This window comes from Neofelis nebulosa, chromosome X (genome assembly GCF_028018385.1).
Source record: "Neofelis nebulosa isolate mNeoNeb1 chromosome X, mNeoNeb1.pri, whole genome shotgun sequence".
Lineage (NCBI taxonomy): Eukaryota > Metazoa > Chordata > Mammalia > Carnivora > Felidae > Neofelis > Neofelis nebulosa.
In genome coordinates, this window is record NC_080800.1 from 15,052,103 (window position 1) to 15,073,148 (window position 21,046).

The following is a 21,046-nucleotide window of genomic DNA, read 5'->3' on the forward strand; positions in this document are numbered from 1 at the left end:
CTCCTCCTCATGGCTTGGTAATTTTGTTCCTTAATCTTGTTTTCTTCAAGGGTGGAAAATGCTACTTTTCCCCTCAGTACACACCATTGTGGACCAAGGCTGCTCTTAGCTTGTGTCTCACTTCCTTGAGAGAAATAGGTAGTGTCTCCTGAGATGTGTGCTGTCATGATTATGATTAAGAAAATACACAAAATACAAATACCGTTATCGTACGGAAGATTAAGAAAATTTAAGTACATACATTACAGTAGGTAGGAAATTTTAAGCCCTATTATTAAGGGTGCTGATTCTATTCCTTGATATATCCAAAGAATATTTGATTTCATCTGAATCTGCCATTTAAGTTCTTCATGAAAAATAATTTGGGATCTGCTAGAGAAATTTTGGATTAACTAATAGAATCTCTAATTAGAGTGCTGCACAGAAACATGACTAGATATTGGGAAGATAATTTTCTTTGTTTTTAATAATTAATTGAACTATTTTCAGCGTAATTCTTTCCCTGCTTGCCTTAACTTTAATGAGGATTTCACTTTCCATCTGTGTGACATTTGTTTGAATTATTTTACATTCATCAGATGATTCACTCTTTTATGGGACAATTTGTGTTTTAGCCAACTAACATTTTTTATTTTAGCTGGTGAAGGTAGTAATTATGCCAAATAAAGCCCATGGCGAGTTAGGTGATTTTCATCCCTAGGAACAGGACACTCTTATAAATCCTTTTAAATTTGACTTCCAGCCTGGAGAACAGCTCCCTCCAGAGATGACTGTGGCTCGATCTTCCGTTAAAGAATCCTCCAGAGAAGGCACCTCTTCATTCCACGCAAGGCAGAAGTCTGAGGTCTGAATTCTCCACAGTTGCTAACTTTTACCCTAAAACTTGTCTGTAAAGAGTGGTGATGTGACATCATTACAGCCTATCTTTTCAAATTTCTTCAAATTTCTTCATAGTCCTTCTCCCACAAATAATGTAAGGGCTTATAAAGTTAAGTAGTCTTCCTCATGCCATAATTCTGAGTTCTCTTTAAAAGATGCTGGAGTAAGTTATGGATCAATTAGGCACTGTTGTAAGTTCATAGGCCAAACCATCATCGCTCTGTTGTTACTTTTTATAAACCTGTTTCTTGTCTCAGGGTGGAGCGTATCATGACCCCCACTCTGATGATGGCACTGCCCCCAAAGAAAATAGACACCTGTACAATGATCCTGTTCCGAGGAGAGTTGGCAGTTTCTACCGAGGTAAGCCCAGCCCCTAGCACCCCCTGGGGTCCTCTCTCCCTTCCCCCTCACTACACCTCCAGCCCATGGCCTCCACAACACTTCACTGCCCTGACTTCAGGTCAGTGCCAGTCTTGTCTGCACTGGCGCCTTCCAACACTTCTCTCTGCTTTGTGTCCCACTGTCTTAGTTCAGGCCCTCATGGCTTCTGAGTTAGGTTCTTTGTGTAGCCTCCCACCTGATCTCCCTGTCTCCCAGGGTTGCCATCAAACCAGTCCTTGGAATGGTTTGAAGCACACTTGAAGCTGTGTTCTGACCATACCACTCATTCATTCAATTAAGTCATATTTATTGATGTTACCCGTGTACCTGGTACTGTTCTAATTTAGAACATGTCAATGAACGAGACAGCCAAAGGTCTCCACCTTCACGGAGCTTACGTGAGAACGAGGAGAGAACCACACTAAATGTAATAATTATGTAGAAAGTAAAGGGTGATAAATGCTACAGGGGGAAAAATAGAGCAAGGCAACTCATTGCCTGCCCCCACCCCCCGCCCTGCCCCCAGGCCTCTACCTCTTACCTGCTAAGAGTCCTCTGGTGGTTTCCCATTGACATCAGAACAAAATGTGAATTCCCTAAGATGACTTTCCAGACATGCCATGCCCTGGCCCTTGCCATCCTCTCTAGCTGCTGCTCCTCCATCTTGAAACACACTCCTCCCCGTCCTGGGATTGCTTGTTCCTGTCCCTTTAAAGGGCCTCCTTTGAAGTCCTCTGTTGTATGATGTCTTCCCTTTCCACCCAAAGTCCAGTGTGTTCTTCTCTGTTCTACCCATGGTTCCTTGTCTAGGCCTCTAACATGACACAGACTACATGGTACTGATTCTTTGTCTACATTTCTCTCTCACAAGGTTGCAAGCCCCTTTATCATATTTTCCTCTTTTACCCTCATTGACTAGCACACTGCCTAGCAGTTTCCAAGTATTTGTTGTTGTTGTTGTTGTTGTTAATAAATTAAAAAAATGTTTTCAACATTTATTTACTTTTAAGAGACAGGGTATGAGTGGGGGAGGCGCAGAGAGAGAGGGAGACACAGAATCTGAAGCAGGCTCCAGGTTCTGAGCTGTTAGCACAGAGCCTGATGTGGGGCTCAAACCCACTTAACCATAAGATCATGACCTGAGCTGAAGTGGATGCTTAACCGACTGAGCCACCCAGATGCCCCTCATAAATATTTGTTGATTGAATGAGAGAAAATGTGCTGCACTTGCACAGCCTTAAAAAGTATACTTCGAGGGGAGCCTGGGTGGCTTAGTCAGTTGAACATTTCTGCTCAGGTCATGATCTCGTGGTCATGAGATCAAGCCCCCAAGACAGGCTCTGTGCTGAGTGTGGAGCCTGCTTGGGATTCTCTCTCTCTGCTCCTCCCGCACTTGCGTGTGCGTTCTCAAAATAAATATTAAAAAAAAAAAAACCACTTTAGGGGTGCCTCAGTGGCTAGTCGGTTAAGCATCCACCTCTTGATTTCAGCTGAGGTCATGATCTCATGGTTCATGGGTTCCAGCCCTGTGTCGAGCTGACACTGACAGCGGAAGTCTGCTTGGGATTCTCTCCTCGCTCTCTGCCCTCCACCTCAAAATAAATAAATAAAAACTAAAAAAATGTTTTTTAAATATACTTTGATGGTTAACTGGCAACTAAAACAGATGCTTTGGAGGCTGTATGGATTTAGGAGATGTTGACAGAGAAAGGGATCCTCTTTGAAGAGCTATGCAGTAATAGAATGAGAGCCCTTGCAGAGCCCTAGCCCCTAGTGGGGAGACTTAACAGGAAGCCCACCAGGGAAGGGGCAAGGTCTTGGGTGTTCCAGAGGCTCAGCTTCTTAAAGCCTCCAAGAGTCATCATGACCTTCTACAGTCGCCCCCACCCACATCTTTTGGCTTCTCACTATGCTGTTGATTTGGGAGGACAGCTGGAAAGGGGCGGGAATTGGGGGAGAACACAGACAGTTGCTTGGTCATTTTAACTCAAAACCTGAGCTAAATAAATGTATTGAAGTGTTATCTAGGACTAAATGTATGTTGATTAGGCTACTTGTTCCCTCCCACCTCCGCATTTGAAAAGAGCATAGGGCAATAAATATACCTTTAATCCACTCTATTTTTTCTCATGCTATGGTTACTTTAGAATCTTAAGGGACTAAAATTTTAATTCAGGTTAAAGTGAGTTAAAATATTCTAGTGTATATGAGCAAATGCCTTTTCTTCTTTCACTGTAAGTTTTACTTCCAAAATGGACCATACCTTTGTTATTTCTATAGATGTCTGGGTTATATACTTTAATATAAAATGTTCACAAAGTTTTGATTAATTAGGAAAGACAGTTTTAGTTTGATTGCAGGTAAATTAAATTGGTTCATATCAGCAAAGCCCCTCATTTGTCTTCCTCATAATCTACTTCAGGGTTTGGCAGGTAGAACTTTTTTTTTTATAAAGTCCAGAAATAAAAGGAAAAGATTTAACTGGGTGAAACATCTGGAGAGATCTGTCATTTCAATGATTCTACTAAATCTTAACTGGATGAAGATTTAGTGATATCATTGAAATGACCGATGTTTCCAGAATACTTCCTGTTTTCAGTCCTGCTGGTCAAAAGTCAAGTGAAATGGTGTCATTTATCTTGATATTCAACCTGTATATTTCTTTTGTGGTGAAATTTGCAATATATTTTGATTTATGACCAAGCTTAGAAATTGACAGAAAAAGATGCTAACGCCCCCACCCCCACTGCAAAGGGCAGGAAAGTATTTACTCATGTATGTTATGGTTTGTCTTTCTGTTCATTCCTGGATTAAGAACTTAGAGGAAAATAGTATTTTTTGCAAATAACCGAATTTCTTTGGAATTTGGTTTTAAACAATACAAAATTGACTCTGCCTCCCAAGTGTAAGGCTTAAAGCACAGTTAGTATATTCCAGCACACATATTGTTAAGAGTCACTTCAGACTAAGAATAGATTTTGCATAGTTGAGTCTTGATGTAAGAAAGCCTCCACTTCAAAGAATGTCAAAACAGTGAAGCGGTGGGGGGGGCTGTCCTATTCATACTTTTAAATATCCTATGATGTTCCTCAGTTAATCAGCTGACAGGTCAGTTTCTGTTTTGAATGTATATTGCCTGACGTTAACTGACCCATGTGGGTTAATGTGATCATTACCGGGGGGGGGGGGGGGGGGGGTGGGGTGGGGAGGGGAATGTTCCCTAGAATGCCTCCACCCTCAGAAAACACAAAAGTTATATAAAGGGCAGAGGATTTTGACTTACTTACTTACTTACTTACTTACTTATTTATTTATTTATTTATTTATTTAATTTGTGTGAGAGACCATGCAATCGAATCAATTAAGAACTGCTTTGGCCAAAAAAGTACCTCAGTGACTGATGTTTTCTTTATTCAGTGCCATCTCCTCGTCCAGACAATTCTTTCCATGAAAATAATGTATCAACCAGAGTGTCTTCCCTACCATCAGAGAGTAGTTCTGGAACTAACCACTCAAAAAGACAACCAGCATTCGATCCATGGTGAGTATTCTGGTTTGTTTTTACTCTTTTTTCCAATTGTAGATTGGAGATTTCAAAGAAATCTGGAATACACTTTTTAGCTTGCTTTCTTTCTCAAGAGAGAGTGTTTGTTAAGGAGATGATGATTTGCCATTATTTGTAATGATTTATTTCAAGTTCAGCGTTTATATTAAATGTCATGTAAAAGAAAAATCTGCCGGGTCAATAAATGCCTCACATCTTCCATTGCATTCTTCTGATAGGAATGATGTCCTTCACTGTCTCTTTCGTTGCCGTTGAATCACATAGCGGACACTTTGCTTAGCACTTTGTGTGCACCATCTCGCTTGGTTCTTACAGTTAGCCCTTGAGACAGGGGCGGCTCACAGTCTGTAAGTGAGGAAGCTGCAGCTTAGAAAAAGGAAAGCGCTTGCCTGGCGCTGGACGGCCCATTGCAGGGAGAGGGGAGCCAGGATCTAGACCTAGATGAGGTCTGACTCCAAAGCTTGTAGCTTTCACCTCGATGCCACCTGTCTTTCATTCAGGGTGAAAAGATAGAAATAGGGCAACACCTTTTATGCCACCACAAAAGCATAATGGTAGTCAAAGGTTAAAATGATGTGCCAGCTTTGCTTATCCTTTTATGTCCTTTGCGTCATATGTAGTAAAAAGGTAGGGAGAGAATTATTTTGTGTCTTAAGTCTCATCAGCAGATGTGTTTGGGGAATAAGGACATTTTGTTTTATTTTATAAGCTTTTTTTTTTTTTTAAATGTTTATCTTTGAGAGAGAGCTGAGCCGGTGAGCAAGCAGGGGAGGGGCAGAGAGAGAGAGAGAGAGAGAGAGAGAGAGGGAGGGAGGGAGATAAAGAAGCCGAAGCTGACTCCACACAGTCAGCACAGCACCATATGCGGGGCTCGAACTTACAGACCATGAGGTCATGACCTGAGCCAAAATCAAGAGTTGGATTCTTAACCAACTGAGCCACCCGGGCACCCCAAGGACCTTTAAAAAAATAATAATGTAGAAGATCCTGTCAGATTTCAACTCTGGTGTTTGTTGCTAGAAGCCATAGAAGGGTCTGAGGTCCTTCAGTACTCCTGACCCTAGGTGGTTGCGTAATTTTCACACTGCTGGCAGGGTTGTATTGAGGTCTTAGTGTTACTGTGCCCTATGGTGAAAACAATTTAATTATTTTTAAGATAATAATAAAAATGATGGTTTTAAAGCTGTAAATACTTTTATAAGCACAGTTTACGTCCATTGCCTTATTTATTAAATGAAAGTCTTTACATTAATGGCTAAGAGGTTGGACTCTTGTCTGTGTGACTTGAACCTCTGTCCCTCAGTCTCCTCATCTGTAAAATAGGGCTAAGAATACTACCTCCCTCAGAGGATTAATGTGATCATCAAATGAAGGAGAACATCAAAAGCACCTAAAGCAGTGCGTGGCACAACGTGACTTGTTACTGTTAGCTGCAGTAGTTTATATCTTTAATGTCCTCTGACTTCAGTATGACTTGTCAGGTGTCTCCCCTCCACTTCCTTTGCTGATAAACTTTGGTACGTTTTCTGTGTGACTGTAGACCAGCTCTTCTGTACTACAACTTCTTGTAGTTACCAGCTTTGACAAGCCATGAGTGTAGTGTCTCTCATTAGTGAGAATACGGAAGTAGAGAAGAAATGGTTTTTCCTCTTGGTTATTGCATGATGGAGTGGTGATGGTTTAAAAGAGCATCAATTAAAGATCAACATGGTTCTATCAACCTTAGGTAGGTCAGATCAAAACAAAACCAAACATGGGATAGGCAGTATGAACAACATACTGTTTCTGTCTTTTTTTTTTTTTTTAAGTTTATTTATTTTTGACAGAGAGAGAGAGAGAGACACACACACAGAGCATGAGTGGGGGAGGGGCAGAGAGAGGGAGACACAGAATCCGAAGCAGGCTCCAGGCCCTGAGCGGTCAGCACAGAGCCTGATGCGGGGCTCAAACTCACAGATCGCGAGATCATGACCTGAGCCAAAGTCAGACACTCAACCAACTGAGCCACCCAGGCGCCCCTGTTTCTGTCTTTTTGATAGTCCATTTGAGTAGAGCTTGGTTAGACCAGGGTATATGTAGAAACCTGGAAACAGATGTTTTGTTTTGTTTTTTTAAAAGAATTAGAGACATAATTGGGACGTTGAACTTTAGACTTTAGACACATCTTCAACGAGTCACCCCTACTCTGATTCTGCTGTTATGAGGCTTCAGAGAGTTTCAGAATTAGCAGCTTGAATTGCAGTATTCTCTTGTTTCCACTGCCCCTCATGTTAAGACTGCTATGTACTTGTCCTTCGGGAGACTTACCTTAACTTTTTTGTCTTTGAACAAGATATCTCATTGGTTCACCATACTGTGTATATTTGAGAGAAACGCAGCTTGATAACTTACAAAAACGTGAACGAGCCTTGTTATGATAACATAGTGACTCGCTGTTCCTAAATTATCACTTGCCTGAGGGCAGTCTGTTTCTCCTTGATAGTGGTACTTCACATTTCTTTTGGGAAGAGAATATTTGACATGCTTCGTGCAATGGAAGAATCGAGTTACTAGATCATATTTTCGAGTGATAGATATTGTTGGGGTGTCTGACTCTTGATTTCAGCTCGGGTCATGATCTTGTGGTTCGTGGGTTTGAGCCCCACGTCAGGCTCCAAGCTCACAATGCAGGGCCTGCTTGAGAGTCAGTCTCTCTCTCTCTCTCTCTCTCTCTCTCTCTCTCTCTCTCTCTCTCAATCTGTCAATCTCTCTCTGTCCCTCCCCTGCTTGTGTGCCCATGCATATGCTCTCTCTCTCAAAATAAAGAAATTTTAAAAAAATAATCATGAAATAATAGATATCATAGTATACTATCCAGGGTAGTTATTTTGGCCATCTCAGCTATCCAGAATCCAGTTACAAACTGGGAGATAAGCCAGAATATCTCAGAACAAGAAAAACAGGGTTAATGCAGTCAGATTCATCCTTACTAATGAGAAAACACCTTCACTCTCCCTATAAGCCTGTTTACTCTTATGCACAGGTTTAGCAGTTGGCCCTGGAGGTTGTCAGGCAAAAAATAATGCCAGGTAACAAGACAGTGTGAAGAGGGAGAAGGATTCCAAATAATAGCCAGGGAGAGGTGAGGGGTATTTTTGCCTTTTCTCGGGCTCCCAGTGGCAGTATCATTTCTAGCCCTTCTGGTTTCACATGTAGAATAGATAATGCATATAGCATATATATATTTATAAAATAGGCTGCTCTTACTTTGCTTAAGAAAGACAAAGTGTGTAAATACATTTGGAAAGACTGCTGTCAAAATTGGGTTTAAAAGTAATGTTTATATGGTAAACCAAATTAATTTGAAGTCCCAGTGATTGAGGTAAGCGAAGGGTTGCTGTCACTTGCTTGCACAGTCCCAAGCTTTTTCTTCTGGTTAAGTTAGGAATATGTTGGCATCCGTTATTGCTTGCTACCATAACTCAGAAAATTGTTCACTGATTGTTTTCTTCTCAGACATCACCTTAGTCCCATGGCCAGGGGAGGGGAGGTAGCAGGGAATGTCATGCTGCTCCCAGAGGGATTCTACTGACGCACCAGGATTCTGACCCTCTATCCAACCTGCCAGTGTCCTGCCTTGAGTCTGTGAGCAGCTTGAGGTCACACTCCTTGTTTTCTTTTTCTCTCTGGCCCCAACACCTGACAGCAGGCGTACCACGTACACAGTGCTTCGTAAATGTTGGTTGACTTTGATTCAGTCAGCTTTCATTCCTTCCTTTTTTAGGAGAGTCTCTTGAATTTCTCTTTCTTCTTCACCCCCTGTGAAACAACGGTTGTGTTAAATGATGTCAGAGCAGGGGGAGGTTGCTGCCCCCCACCAACTGTGTAATCAGCCCTGGATAACGGGCCAGGTGACTAGCTGGGTGGTCCTTCTCAAACGTCCTGTCCCTGATACGGATGTGACCACCCACCTACCCTCCCCTTGTACTGCTCTTCTTGGACCTGTCTGTTGCCTGTACCAACAGAATCATATCATAGGATCTAGAATTCACAAGTGAGATAAATTATGGGGACACACTCCTACTCATTTGTAGTAGTGCTGGTTGTAAATGATGAAGTCTCTGTCTTCATTCTTTTGTATAACACACAGCTTTTCAGGTGCCTATGTTCCAGGCAGCTTTTCTCCGTATCCACCCTTCTCTGAGTCTGTCTCCCAGGCTTTCTCCCTTGTTTCTCTAATTCTCTGCCATGTGTGTCTTTCCTTGTAGCTTCTCCCTTTCTCTGTCCTTTCTCTCTGTCTCCCCCCAACACACTTGTGCTCTTTTTCTTTCTCTCTGACTTCCTTTTTGTGTCTTTTGTGATGCATGCACACTCATGCTTCACTCCTAGCTTTCATCTTCTAGTCCAAGAGTAATTTATTTCCTTTTCTGTTTTGGTCTCTGGAATCTTTCTCTGCGTAAATCTTGGCCCCACCATCTCTGCTCAGCTTCAGTCTGAAGATGTTTTCCTCATCATTCCCCCTTCCCCTGGGCTCTAGTTTATCCAGTGTCTCTGGACAGACCCTGCAGAGGGTCTCTGATTCATCTTCCCTGCCTTTTGTGGTCACAAGGAACTGCAAACCCTGGGCTTTTTGTCCTGCTCCTTCTTTTCTTTCATTACCCTTACGAGCCCCTTTCACTTTCGTCTTACTGGATAGAGACTCTTCTTCCCCTCCCAAATCTGCTCCTTCCGGGCCTAGTGTCTCAAGCCTTCTCTTGCTCTCATGCCAGCATTAACAGTCTTACTGTAACGCCCATTCTCGTCCTGAGCTTGCAGTCATGATGAACATGTGCCCCTTAAAGCTTTCCTGGATTGGCAGAAAGCACTTTTACTACCCGGCATACCTTTGAGGTTTTGTTAGACTTACATTCTGATTGGTAAAAAAATTCTGCCTGTTAATCTGAATACTTGGCTGTGCTTCTAGGTTAGGTACAGACCCCATTATGGAAGGATATAAGCTATATCATAAGCAAATAGTTCTTTGACTTCTGGAAGTTACAGGACAGTAAAAATATTTGTATTGCTGGTTGGTTTAGATGCTCTCTGAGGTTCCTTTCAATCCTGAGAGTTGTATTTTTGTGATTCCAGCAAACTACACTGTTTTACTGTGTTACTTAGAATCAAACTTTTCATTATTCCATCCTTACCCATTCCATCGTGTGAGGTTTTGAAGTTTTCTAGCTTTCAAATTGTAAATGTATTATTCTGAATTCCGGTGCTAGTTATTTTTATTGGTTGTGTTGTATTATGAAAGTTTTACTTCCGAACTTGGAACTCTCTCATTGATGTTTAAAATTGCAGGTCCTAATGAGTTTCAGGAACACTTGGGCGTACAGTACGTGTTTTTACTTCCTCGGTATTCCCATTAACTTTTAAGCTAGACAAGAAGAGGTGATCGTTGCTCTTTCAGTCATGTTTTCCTGTTTTGTTTTGTTTTTTATCTGTTTCTCTTTTTTTTTTTTTTTTTTTAATTTTTTTTTAATTTTTTTTTTCAACGTTTTTTATTTATTTTTGGGACAGAGAGAGACAGAGCATGAACGGGGGAGGTGCAGAGAGAGGGAGACACAGAATCGGAAACAGGCTCCAGGCTCCGAGCCATCAGCCCAGAGCCTGACGCGGGGCTCAAACTCACGGACCGCGAGATCGTGACCTGGCTGAAGTCGGACGCTTAACCGACTGCGCCACCCAGGCGCCCCTATCTGTTTCTCTTTTTAAATCTCTTCCCTTGTTGTCTTAGATCTTGAGTTTTTGATTTTTCAAATAAATTTTCTGCGGTTTGTCCAACCTTTTTATTATATCTGTAGTACATGTTTGATGTTGAAACTAAAAAGAAGAGTAATAAATCACCAATAATCTTATTACCCAGAGATGATAGCTATTAAGATTTTATTTTATTCCTGCCTTAAAAAAAAAATGTGTGTATAGACACATATATGCCCCCCTTTATTTATTTTTTTTTAATTTTTTTTTTTAACCTTTATTTATTTTTGAGACAGAGAGAGACAGAGCATGAATGGGGGAGGGGCAGAGAGAGAGGGAGACACAGAATCGGAAGCAGGCTCCAGGCTCTGGGCCATCAGCCCAGAGCCCGACGCGGGGCTCGAACCCACGGACCGTGAGATCGTGACCTGAGCTGAAGTCGGACGCTCAACCAACTGAGCCACCCAGGCGCCCCTGTGCCCCCCTTTTAAAATACAGTTGGGCTCACACTATGTAGGAAGTTTTGAATCCTGTGGTTTTCACCTAGTATTATAGTTTAAATATTTCTTTAGATGACTGAAAATTCTTTGAAGATGTGATTTATTTTTGATAGCTTCATGGTATTTTTTATCATGTGGCTCTGTAATAGTTTATATAGATGTTTTCTGCCTTCGCACAGATTTAATCAAGTAAAGGATGCTGCTTTGCTCATACTGTCTTAGAAGTTTTAGTAACTTCGGGGCGCCTGGGTGGCGCAGTCGGTTAAGCGTCCGACTTCAGCCAGGTCACGATCTCACGGTCCGTGAGTTCGAGCCCCGCGTCAGGCTCTGGGCTGATGGCTCGGAGCCTGGAGCATGTTTCCGGTTCTGTGTCTCCCTCTCTCTCTGCCCCTCCCCCGTTCATGCTATGTCTCTCTCTGTCCCAAAAATAAATAAAAAACGTTGAAAAAAAAAAAAAAAAAGAAGTTTTAGTAACTTCTTCACCGTTAGGTGTTCTAAAACCATAAATATGAATGCACTCTCACCTTTAATGCTTTACTCTTGATTTTAGGGAACAGCTAATAGAAGGAATTCAATCATTTTAGAAAATGGCTTTCCACAGTCATATATATTAACATTTTCAGTAGAGCCCATGGAATGTGTCTTTTTGAACAACACCAGTTGGGTTGCTTTTTAAAGACTGTAAATTAAGTAATACAGGGCCTATTAACATACAAGTCACAACTTATTAGGGCCAAGATGTCCCGTTTGCTGTCTATTCATACCTTCTATTTGTATTAAAATACCTGGTGGTGTCAGTGCTATGAAGCTTAATGTTGTCAGTATTTTCAGTTAGGAGCTTTTTTTTCCAAGAGTGCTTTGTATTAAAGCATTCATCTTGTCTATATTTTTTTCTTACCTGATCTATTTTTCAATTTAGTCTCAATAAATAAATACAACATTTTTATAAGGGAATTTTCCAGTTCAAGGCAATTTTTGCTTTTATTTACAATGCTTTTGTAGCACCGTTTTTTTGTTTGTTTGTTTGTTTGTTTGTTTTTGCTTTGTTTTGTTTTTTATGTTTAATATGTTGGCAAGCCACTAATAATGAACTTGTTGAGTTGGTCTTTAAAAGGTAAATAGAAAAATGAAGATATTGAAAATGTTTCAGTTATTTCCCTTGGAGGGTATGGAAAAGGCATCCTTTAAACTGTGTGCTTTTCAGACTCTCAAATTCAGAGGTTTTCGACAGCATGAAAATGGTCCTGCAGCACAGTTACCAGATCATTTGTAATAATAGCTCAAAGTGAGCCTGTGCTAAAGGCTAATCATTAACCATGGTTGATTAGATTCAGTTCCTCCTGTGCTTTTTAGAGGCTCTTCACCTACGTGCTTGAATTTTCATGGCTGTTTGAATCTGGTTTCATGCATTTTTTAGTCTTCATTATATTTGTCATATAATGGCAGGAGAACGATTGAAAGATCAATATGATAAAAATGTCTTCCCATTTAGGAAAAGTCCTGAAAACATTAGTCATTCTGAACAACTCAAGGAAAAGGAAAAACAAGGTTTTTTCAGGTCAATGAAAAAGAAAAAGAAGAAATCTCAAACAGTAAGTAGATGGGTACTTTCTATATACAGTGACATACGAGTCTGCATTAGTCTGTGGGTACTTTACATTTTGTATGTGGCAATCAAAGTGAATTATTTTCTTATTGAGATTTGACATGCATACATTGTATATGTGTCTTTCTAAATTCTATACAACTATTTTCCTCTCAAAGAGCCTTTTCCAGATTCCACAGAATCTCTAAGAATAGAAGAAATTTAATTTGGATTACAGAGAACACTTTAAACCTCCCTCAGTAAACACCTTATCCATGTAAAAAAAAAAAAAAACTATGAAGCTGCAGGATTTAGTTTTCTTTGGGGAGTAAAGATATGTGAAAACTTAGGAAGTGGTTTTGTTTATGCTTAAATCCTGGAAGTTTATAACTAACCATCATTCATTATTCTTCCCTGGCTGGTTTTCCAGTTCCCCTGTTGACAAATGCATTTCTGGGCTGCCTAATCACAGAGAGGAGAATAGTATTTGACATTTCAGGGCTTGCTTTAGTAGGAAGACATGTTTATCTTGTGACTGAACTGTGAAATGGAACGAGTCTTATCTCCTGGGAGCCCGCTGCCTGAACCAAGGTTTGGCTCCATGGAACCGTGCACATCACATCACTGAACCACCCAAGCAAGGATTCTGCTGGTTAGTGACGTGAGGAAACATGGGGAAGCCAGGCCTCCAGGCCAGCGGGAGCTTTCTTCACCCACGTGAGGCCTGCTTCCCCCTTTGCTTGTTGAGTCAGCTATTTTAAATGATTTTGTTTCTATTTCTACATCTTACATGATTGACTTTCATTTATTTTAAAAGGGAAAAAGATTCTAGGATTATGACTCATTGGTAAGTAATGATGAGATAGATGATAGTAGGAAAAAGAATGGAACACCCAAAGTAAGGATCACAGATGTTTTAGAAGTATTAATAAAGATCTTTCTAGATTACCTTTCTAGACTATTCTTTCATTTGCTTATTTGTTAAATTGATATATTTCATTGTAAAATAAATGAGCTCATTGTAGAAAAATTGAGAAAAAAATGCTTTCTAATCTTATCACCCTATTGCAACTAGCATTAAGATTTTGGTATATTTCTCCTAGCTTTTACCCTATGCATGTTTGCGGAAAGAAGGTGGTTTTTAAGTTTGTTTTAAATAATAGTAATCCTTGTAGTATAGTTTTGTGTCCTGGCTTTTAATAGTAAATCTATCTATCTATCAATCACACATACACACAATATATATTTTACTACACAGATCTTGTTATCTTCATTTTAATCGCGGCATAATATTCCTGAAGTGTTTAAAAAAAAAAACAAAAAACACTACCTGTGCCTTTAACTGAAATTCACTTAAATCAAAATGCCACTCAAATATTGCTACATTTATTATTTACACTGGATGAATAAAATAGGCCAGATTTATTTAAAGTAGAGGAGCTTAAAATATTTAAAGTGCTAATAAAGTAAAACTTTTATCATTGTCTGTAGAACATACTTATCCATCATGAACGTTGAACTTAGGCTACCTCTCCTCACCACTGTTATTTTTATTCTGAGGATTTTGTTTTTGTTCTTAACCTCAGGTCTGTAGCCACTGTGGGGTAATTAAGTGGAAGAACGTAGCAGGAACCAAGGAATTGAAGGTGTTTTGTGTATAGATTTGGCTTTTGATGTCAGTCTGCATTAGACTAACATTAAACCTAAAGCCCCTGGCCTACTACGGCCTGAGTTGATATGTTGATTGACTCTGTTATTCAGGATCTGGTTCAAATTCTAGGTTTTTAAATTTTAGATTTTCAAAAAGTATAGGTTAGTATAAATAAGAAAATTATTTTCTAACAGTCTCTCCACTTGAACTTACTTTTTTTAGGTTTTTATACATTTCATTTTCGGTATGTAATGTAACTGCAAAATATCTCTGTATAGGCCACTGTGCTTTAAGCCTTCCAAGTCAAAAATTGTTTGTGCCTCTGCATTTTTTAATTAAAAGAAAAAAAAATTTTTAAGGACTTTGGTATCTAGAGTAAGATTTCCAAAGAGCCCTCTATATCCTGCCAGATCTCAGGCTCCTAAGCCTGGCGTTATGTTAACTCTGCCTCCTTCAAGTGAGTATTGAAACAGAATTAAAGGTAGTTTGTTTTGTTTTTGTTTTGTTTTGTTTTGTTTTGTTTTGTTTTTCACTTTCTATGACTCAGCAAAAGGAAACTAGGTAAACCAGCTTTGAAAGATTTAAAGCTTTGTGGCATTTGCATAAGATTAAAAAAAATAAAAAAGACATGTAATGCCCAGTGCACATAGAGAAACAGGACATTTTAAAACCTCAGTGGGTCCTAAATCTAGTTTAACACCTTTATTTCACTGGTAGAAGACTACCCAGGCCAGTTGTGACCTGCCCAAAGTCACATAATCAGTTGGGAGAACTAGAGGTGGGGTCTTCTAAATAACAGGCCCAGACTCAGTCCATGCCACAGGCCTATCTCTGGTGGAGAGCCTCTGGCCACTGATTCCTGGGAATTCTCTTGTGGTCTCCTTAGCGATGTGAGTTAAATTCTTCCCTGGGATCCCGTCATGGGAACAGAATCCTTCATGGGCTATCTTCCTTGAATGGCTTCATACAAGGTGGTATGAATGCCTTCATATATATTCTCAATCTCTGACAATTGAGCTATCCAAAACAGGGAAGAGTGGTGCCAAAAAATAATTCTGTATTGTAAAGGTGCCTGCTTTGACTCAAGCAAATCTGGAAGCCGCCTTGGGAAATCTGGCCTCAGTTCCACATCCAGAGTTGCATAAGCCCTCAGAGCATATGGTGACTTTGCCAACTTGGTAATTGTAGCCTAGTTAGTTAGTATCTCAATTGGTAATCATGCGTCAATTTAAAGATTGAACTTTGTTTTTTCACTTTGAAAACCTGTATTCTGAATTGTGCCACATAGTTTCCATGGGGTAAATATTTCTTTAACAGCGTGGAACCAGGCTTCTTCCTTGATGGTAGAATCCTGTAACAGTGATAATTCCTCTTCCAAGTGATGTTTTCTGGTTCAATAGACCATGCTCAAAAGGGTTTGCAGTATCTTCTCTTTTTTTCCCCCCTATAGGCAGATTACATGGTCAATTATTTAGTTGCTGAAGTCCTCTCTAGCAATTAGGAAAAGACTGAAGTTCATCAGTAGCTCTTTAAACATAGTTCTTTATAATAATCGTATTTCTGATAATAAATAAATCCTTAAATGTTTTGTTAAGCTCAATGTGAATAGATATGTGTAGGTTTCTAGGCATTCCTACTATAGGTAAGGATCATGACCACACGTTCTTTATATACATTGAAGTTTTTGTAGGTCTTGAATTTACATTGTTGGCATCTTCATGTCCAAGTGAGAAATGACACAGAACTTCTTCTAGGTGCACACAACAGCACAGAGATTCCTTAAGTGACTATCAATATTTAACAGTATCAGGGCTTCCAAGGGCTAGGAGTTTCAGTAAGAACACCTTTTTTCTTTTCTTTTTTTCTCTTTCTTTGCTTTTTCTTTTTTCTTTTCCTTTCTTTTTTCTTTTTTTTTTTCTTTTTTTTTTTGCAATTAGTTTATTTGTATCTTATATTGCAGACAGATTCCACCAACGGGGAGAATCCAAGCATCAAGAAATCCCTCTTTCCTCTTTTTAATTCAAAGAATCATTTAAAGCATAGTTCTTCTTTGAAAAAGCTTCCTGTAGTCACTCCACCCATGGTACCCATTTTTATGTATGGTAGCCCTGAAAACTGCTCCAGTAAACTTGTTTTACTGATGACAACAGCATGTCTTTTATTTTCATGGGGTCATATTCTCTTTGTGCTAGTTAAGTACCTGAGCCAGTTCCATAAATTCACTGAAATATCAATTCTTCGCCATTCTGGATTTTCTGAATCAGTTAAGGAAGTTGAAGCATAAAAAGCTATTAAACAAACTAGTGGAAGAACTAGTTTGGGTTGTCTGGTTACCCACTTGTCGGCAGATGGCATTCATAAAATCCCTTATTTCCTGTAAAGAATTTGATTAACATTTACAATTAACAGTGTCTTTTCATTTGACTCACAAAGTTTGTTAACACTTGGTTGGCAGTTTGTTCTTTGAAACCAAGTTGAGTTGACCAAATTGAGTGAGCTAGCAGGCTCCACGAAAACACCTTCTCTTGGTTGGTGATTTGCTTTTTCCTTGCCTGGCTCTAGCTTTTGCTGGTCACTTAATGTAAAGCCAGGGCTTTTGCTTGGCATTTGGCATTATTCTGTGTTCACCAAAATCGGTGAATGGACCAATTGCATTCATCTGGAATTTGTGGCACAAATTTCCAGCATTTTTATAGTGTATAACGCTAGACCCAGATTTACTGGGCGGTGTCTTGGGAATATGATTCAAACCATACTTTTCCCACTTTGGTATCCTTGAAAGCCTGCTAGCCTTCTTTGGGCACCGCCAAATACAGTGTTTGGGTCATTTTCCCAGCAGGAGCAAATTTTTGTTTTATTGAACTGGTTCATAACCTAACTGCAATATGGAATGAGGATACGACAGCAGTTCCTGGTACAGCCCAATTTAACTGCTCTCTCTTACAGCGACTAAAACTAACAGCATGGGAATGCTTTAAGGGTTGAGGTTTTAACAAAGCTGCATGACATCTGCCAATTTTTCCTAATGCAGGGAAAATTATTAAGAGGGCAGCAGAATTTAACTGGCATCACTTGCATTGTGAACGTCGGGAGAGTTTTGGTTTCTTTTTTTTATTGGGGGCGGCGGGGTCGAGTTTCGGTTTCATTTGATTTGCTTTTGTTCTCCTCTTGGGTGTGGTTGCATATCTTAATTAGGCTTATTGGGGTTCTTACTGAATCTTTGTCCATATTCTGCTCTAGGTACCCAATCCTGATGGCCCTGACCTTCTGACACTACAGAAAGCCATTCACTCTGCTAGCACCCCGGGCAGCAGACCAAAGGAGTGGCGTCCTGACAAGATCTCTGATTTACAGACCCAAGTGAGCGGTGCCTGCCTCACTCCTAGATTCTTAGACTCTGCAGTGGCTGTCTCTCTTGAGTGGAGGGCAGGGTTGAGGAATTTAGCCTCTGTGTTACAACAAGGCTGAGAGCCTCCTCAGAATATACCCTCTCTAATAGCCAGATGCATTTCAGGAGTCCAAATGAATCTTGTTTCAGTGACCCATGTCCTCATGGGAAAAAAAGTGAGGTTCCATTAGCCTTCAGCTAGCCCAGGCTGGGCGTGGTGGGTGGATGTTGGAGGGGATTAAGAGGGATAATTAAGGTGTGGTCCCAGCCCATAAATACTACATATCCTAGAAGAGAGAGAGAGAATCTATAAATAATCATCATTCATGGTAGAAAGTGAGACATGCCATCAAATACAGGGGAGGTGAGAGTGGGAAGATGAAGGTTTCATTAAATGTGGTAGCATATGAATTAGGCCTTGAAAGACAGACATGATAACCTTTCTTGAAAGAATAAACTTATGAAATCAATACTATTTTTGATAGAAATTGAGCAGTTGCATTAGGAACTGCATATTAGACAGTATTGTGCAATCACATTTATCTGCCATAGGGGGAATAAGCAGAAAATGCAATCAGTAAATTTTTTAGGTAACTGAGGTTTATCTCCTTTGAACAACTGTTTTGATTAGGAGTGTTTTAATATTGCATCTTTTCAGTATCCCATAATGAGCACAGTAACATAATCTAACTAGTTTTTTGATCATATTAATATTTTTATAAACCCAGTATTCCTCTGTACTATAATTTCTGATAGCCTGTATGAGCTTTTGAGGCTCTAGGACTTCTTGTACCTATAGATGGCCACAGATTTCTGTGATTCGGAGGAAGAGGGTCTATTTCCCAAGGTTTTTTGTTTACTTTCTTTAACTGTTACTTAGAGCCACTGACAAAAGTTCCCAGATTTCACTTGCATTTGCCCAACCTTTTATATTTTCTGCTTCTCACATAGTATAGGCTGGGAGGAGGGAAGGGGACAGAGAAGGTGTAGGGAACCAGATATCCATGTTATTGGACATGTATCTGAATTAAGAGCACAGGGCTCTGAGTGAGGGCCTGACATCCTCTTCCCAGTTTTATAAAAAAGAACGTGGGGCTTTAGAACCTTCTTTGTGTAGCCATTTGTTTCGCTAAGAAGCTCTTTTCAGGTTACCTTATATATCCAGCTGGACCCAAATTATTGTAATTGTTCGATAGTTACATGTGGTCAGGGCCATAAAAATCACCAGGAATCGCATTGTGTTATCATACCAATTTCAATAACAAAAAACACACTTACGGTGTGTACGGTACTGTGCCACCTTCCCTGGGGACCACAGAGCTTTCTCAGGCAGACTTTGGAATGGCCACGGAGGATGCTTCCTCAGGAGCAGTTTCTACCTGAGTCCATTCTCAAGCAATTTCCCTTTGATTTCAGTGCTCTGTTCCTTGAGATCGACATTTTATTAAAACTTTGCTGAGCCCTTAAACGCATGGCCCTTGAAGATTGGCAGCCAGAGGTGCCCTGAGGCTAGGGCTACATCCTGATTGCAGGGTCCCTGGACCTTGAATTTCAGGATGCTTTCACATGCCTCTTCTGATGGTGAGCCTCATCACACAGCACATAGAGGAGGAGAAGGAGTGAGCCACCTTTCGCCAGTGGGGAAGCCCACAGTTCAGCAGTTGCCTGAGAATAGTTGACCAGTGTGGGGCAGATGGCTGCCAGGACCCTCCCTTCTGCCTTGAAGCACAATCCCCCTGCGCAGTACAGCGCCAGTGGGGTCTGGGCTCCAGCCACGCAGCAGACAAGCAGGGCAGCTCTTAAGCCCATGTTAGGAATCCAGAACCTCCTGTGAGTGAACTGTGTTTTAGCGTCTGTAGGGCTTTTGCTCCTTTTTCTCTGCTTTGCTCACTTTTCAGTGTTCAAATCTTACCCTACCCCCCAAAAAGTAAAAGTGTGGAAAGGGAACGTTTAGATTTTTGCAATGTCAAGGGAAAGGGAAAATCGGGGAGATAAGAACAGAAAGGGGATATGCAATTTGTAGCTGAGTACGCTGCTACCTAATTGAAACATTACATTTCTTCAGTTCTCTGTTGCCGCTAGATATGGTTGAATGGCTGAGTCCCGGCTTGTGAAAAATAAGTGGCAGCTTTATGCGGAGCTGTTGGGGAGTCTTCTCAAAAAGGGAGAGGCATGTTCCTTCTGCTGCTCCCTGCTGGCTGAAGCAGGAGATCCTTTCCCTGTGAAGATGGGATGCAGCCAGATAGAAGGTGCCTAAGCCTTTGATCCGCCACCACACCAGCTCTAGATTTCTTAGCTAGTTGTCATTAAAGATAAATAACTTTGATCTTATCTGAAAATGAACAGAAGGACAGATAAGGCTGGATTTAGCCCCTCCTTCCCCATGCCCTCTGTGCTGGCTACAAGCAGTCATCTCAGATCTGTGCTCACTTCTCGCAGCTCTCCAGTCTACTCTAAATGAACTCCTATGTGCGCTCTCCTCTTTTCTTTCAGAGCCAGCCGTTAAAATCACTGCGCAAGCTGTTACATCTCTCTTCAGCCTCAAATCACCCGGCTTCCTCAGACCCCCGCTTCCAGCCCTTAACAACTCAACAAGCCAAAAATTCCTTCTCAGAAATTCGGATCCACCCCCTGAGCCAGGCCTCTGGCGGGAGCAGTAACATCCGGCAGGAGCCCACACCCAAGGGCCGGCCAGCCCTCCAGCTGCCAGGTCAGATGGACCCTGGTTGGCACGTGTCCTCTGTGAGCCGGAGTGCCACAGAGGGGCCCTCCTACTCTGAACAGCTGGGTGCCAAGAGTGGGCCAAACGGGCACCCTTATAACAGAACAAATCGGTCTCGAATGCCAAATCTGAATGATTTAAAAGAGACAGCCTTGTAGTGTGCGCTGGGGTAGGGGATGGGGGTAGGTAAGCCAGTGGAGAGGGGACGGGAGGGTGTGGGTGGGTGGGGAATGGGCTGGGCTGGGCTGGGGTGGTCAGCCAGTATTTTCAGCTTTATGAAGGTGAGTGCAATATTGTATGTGTGGAGCCCTCTGGCTCCTCACGGCCACAAATGCTAGTCAGGGATCTCAGAGGCACAGGAGTTCCTTAGGGACCACCAGTCCCCTCGGATCTCGTGTGAGAATGGATAGAATGTGCCACTGAGGAAGAAGACATTCTTGCCAGTTTCTCCCCTGTACATTCCAGCTTTAGTGCAATCCCTGTTGAACTTGGGAAAGCCAGGGCATGTTCTGGTACTGCAAGGGATAGAAGAATTCATGTTGACCGATGCCCTTACCACAGATTTTTTTTGCCTAAACTAAACGTGGGGTTTATTGTAATCCAAGCATATCCCTTTGAAGGGTTAGCAGATGAACTAACTGTATGTCTTAAATT

General features: G+C 41.0%; 1 protein-coding gene across 6 annotated transcripts in view; it reads left to right on the forward strand.

Moving 5' to 3' along the window:
* CDKL5 (cyclin dependent kinase like 5) overlaps window positions 1-20,598 on the forward strand; it is a 193,940-nt gene extending 173,342 nt beyond the window's left edge. For 4 of the 6 annotated variants that reach the window (XM_058714269.1, XM_058714271.1, XM_058714270.1 and 1 more), the window contains 7 exons: window positions 743-844; window positions 1,137-1,242; window positions 4,681-4,804; window positions 12,539-12,638; window positions 16,243-16,365; window positions 17,523-17,642; window positions 20,164-20,598. In XM_058714269.1, coding sequence (XP_058570252.1) covers window positions 743-844; window positions 1,137-1,242; window positions 4,681-4,804; window positions 12,539-12,638; window positions 16,243-16,365; window positions 17,523-17,642; window positions 20,164-20,550 — 1,062 coding nt within the window. In that variant the 3' untranslated portion in view covers window positions 20,551-20,598. Of the gene's footprint in view, window positions 1-742; window positions 845-1,136; window positions 1,243-4,680; window positions 4,805-12,538; window positions 12,639-14,217; window positions 14,278-16,242; window positions 16,366-17,522; window positions 17,643-20,163 lie in introns of all 6 variants that reach the window. The other 2 variants (XM_058714272.1, XM_058714273.1) reach the window with 2 other exon arrangements.
* The last annotated feature ends 448 nt before the right edge of the window (window positions 20,599-21,046 follow it).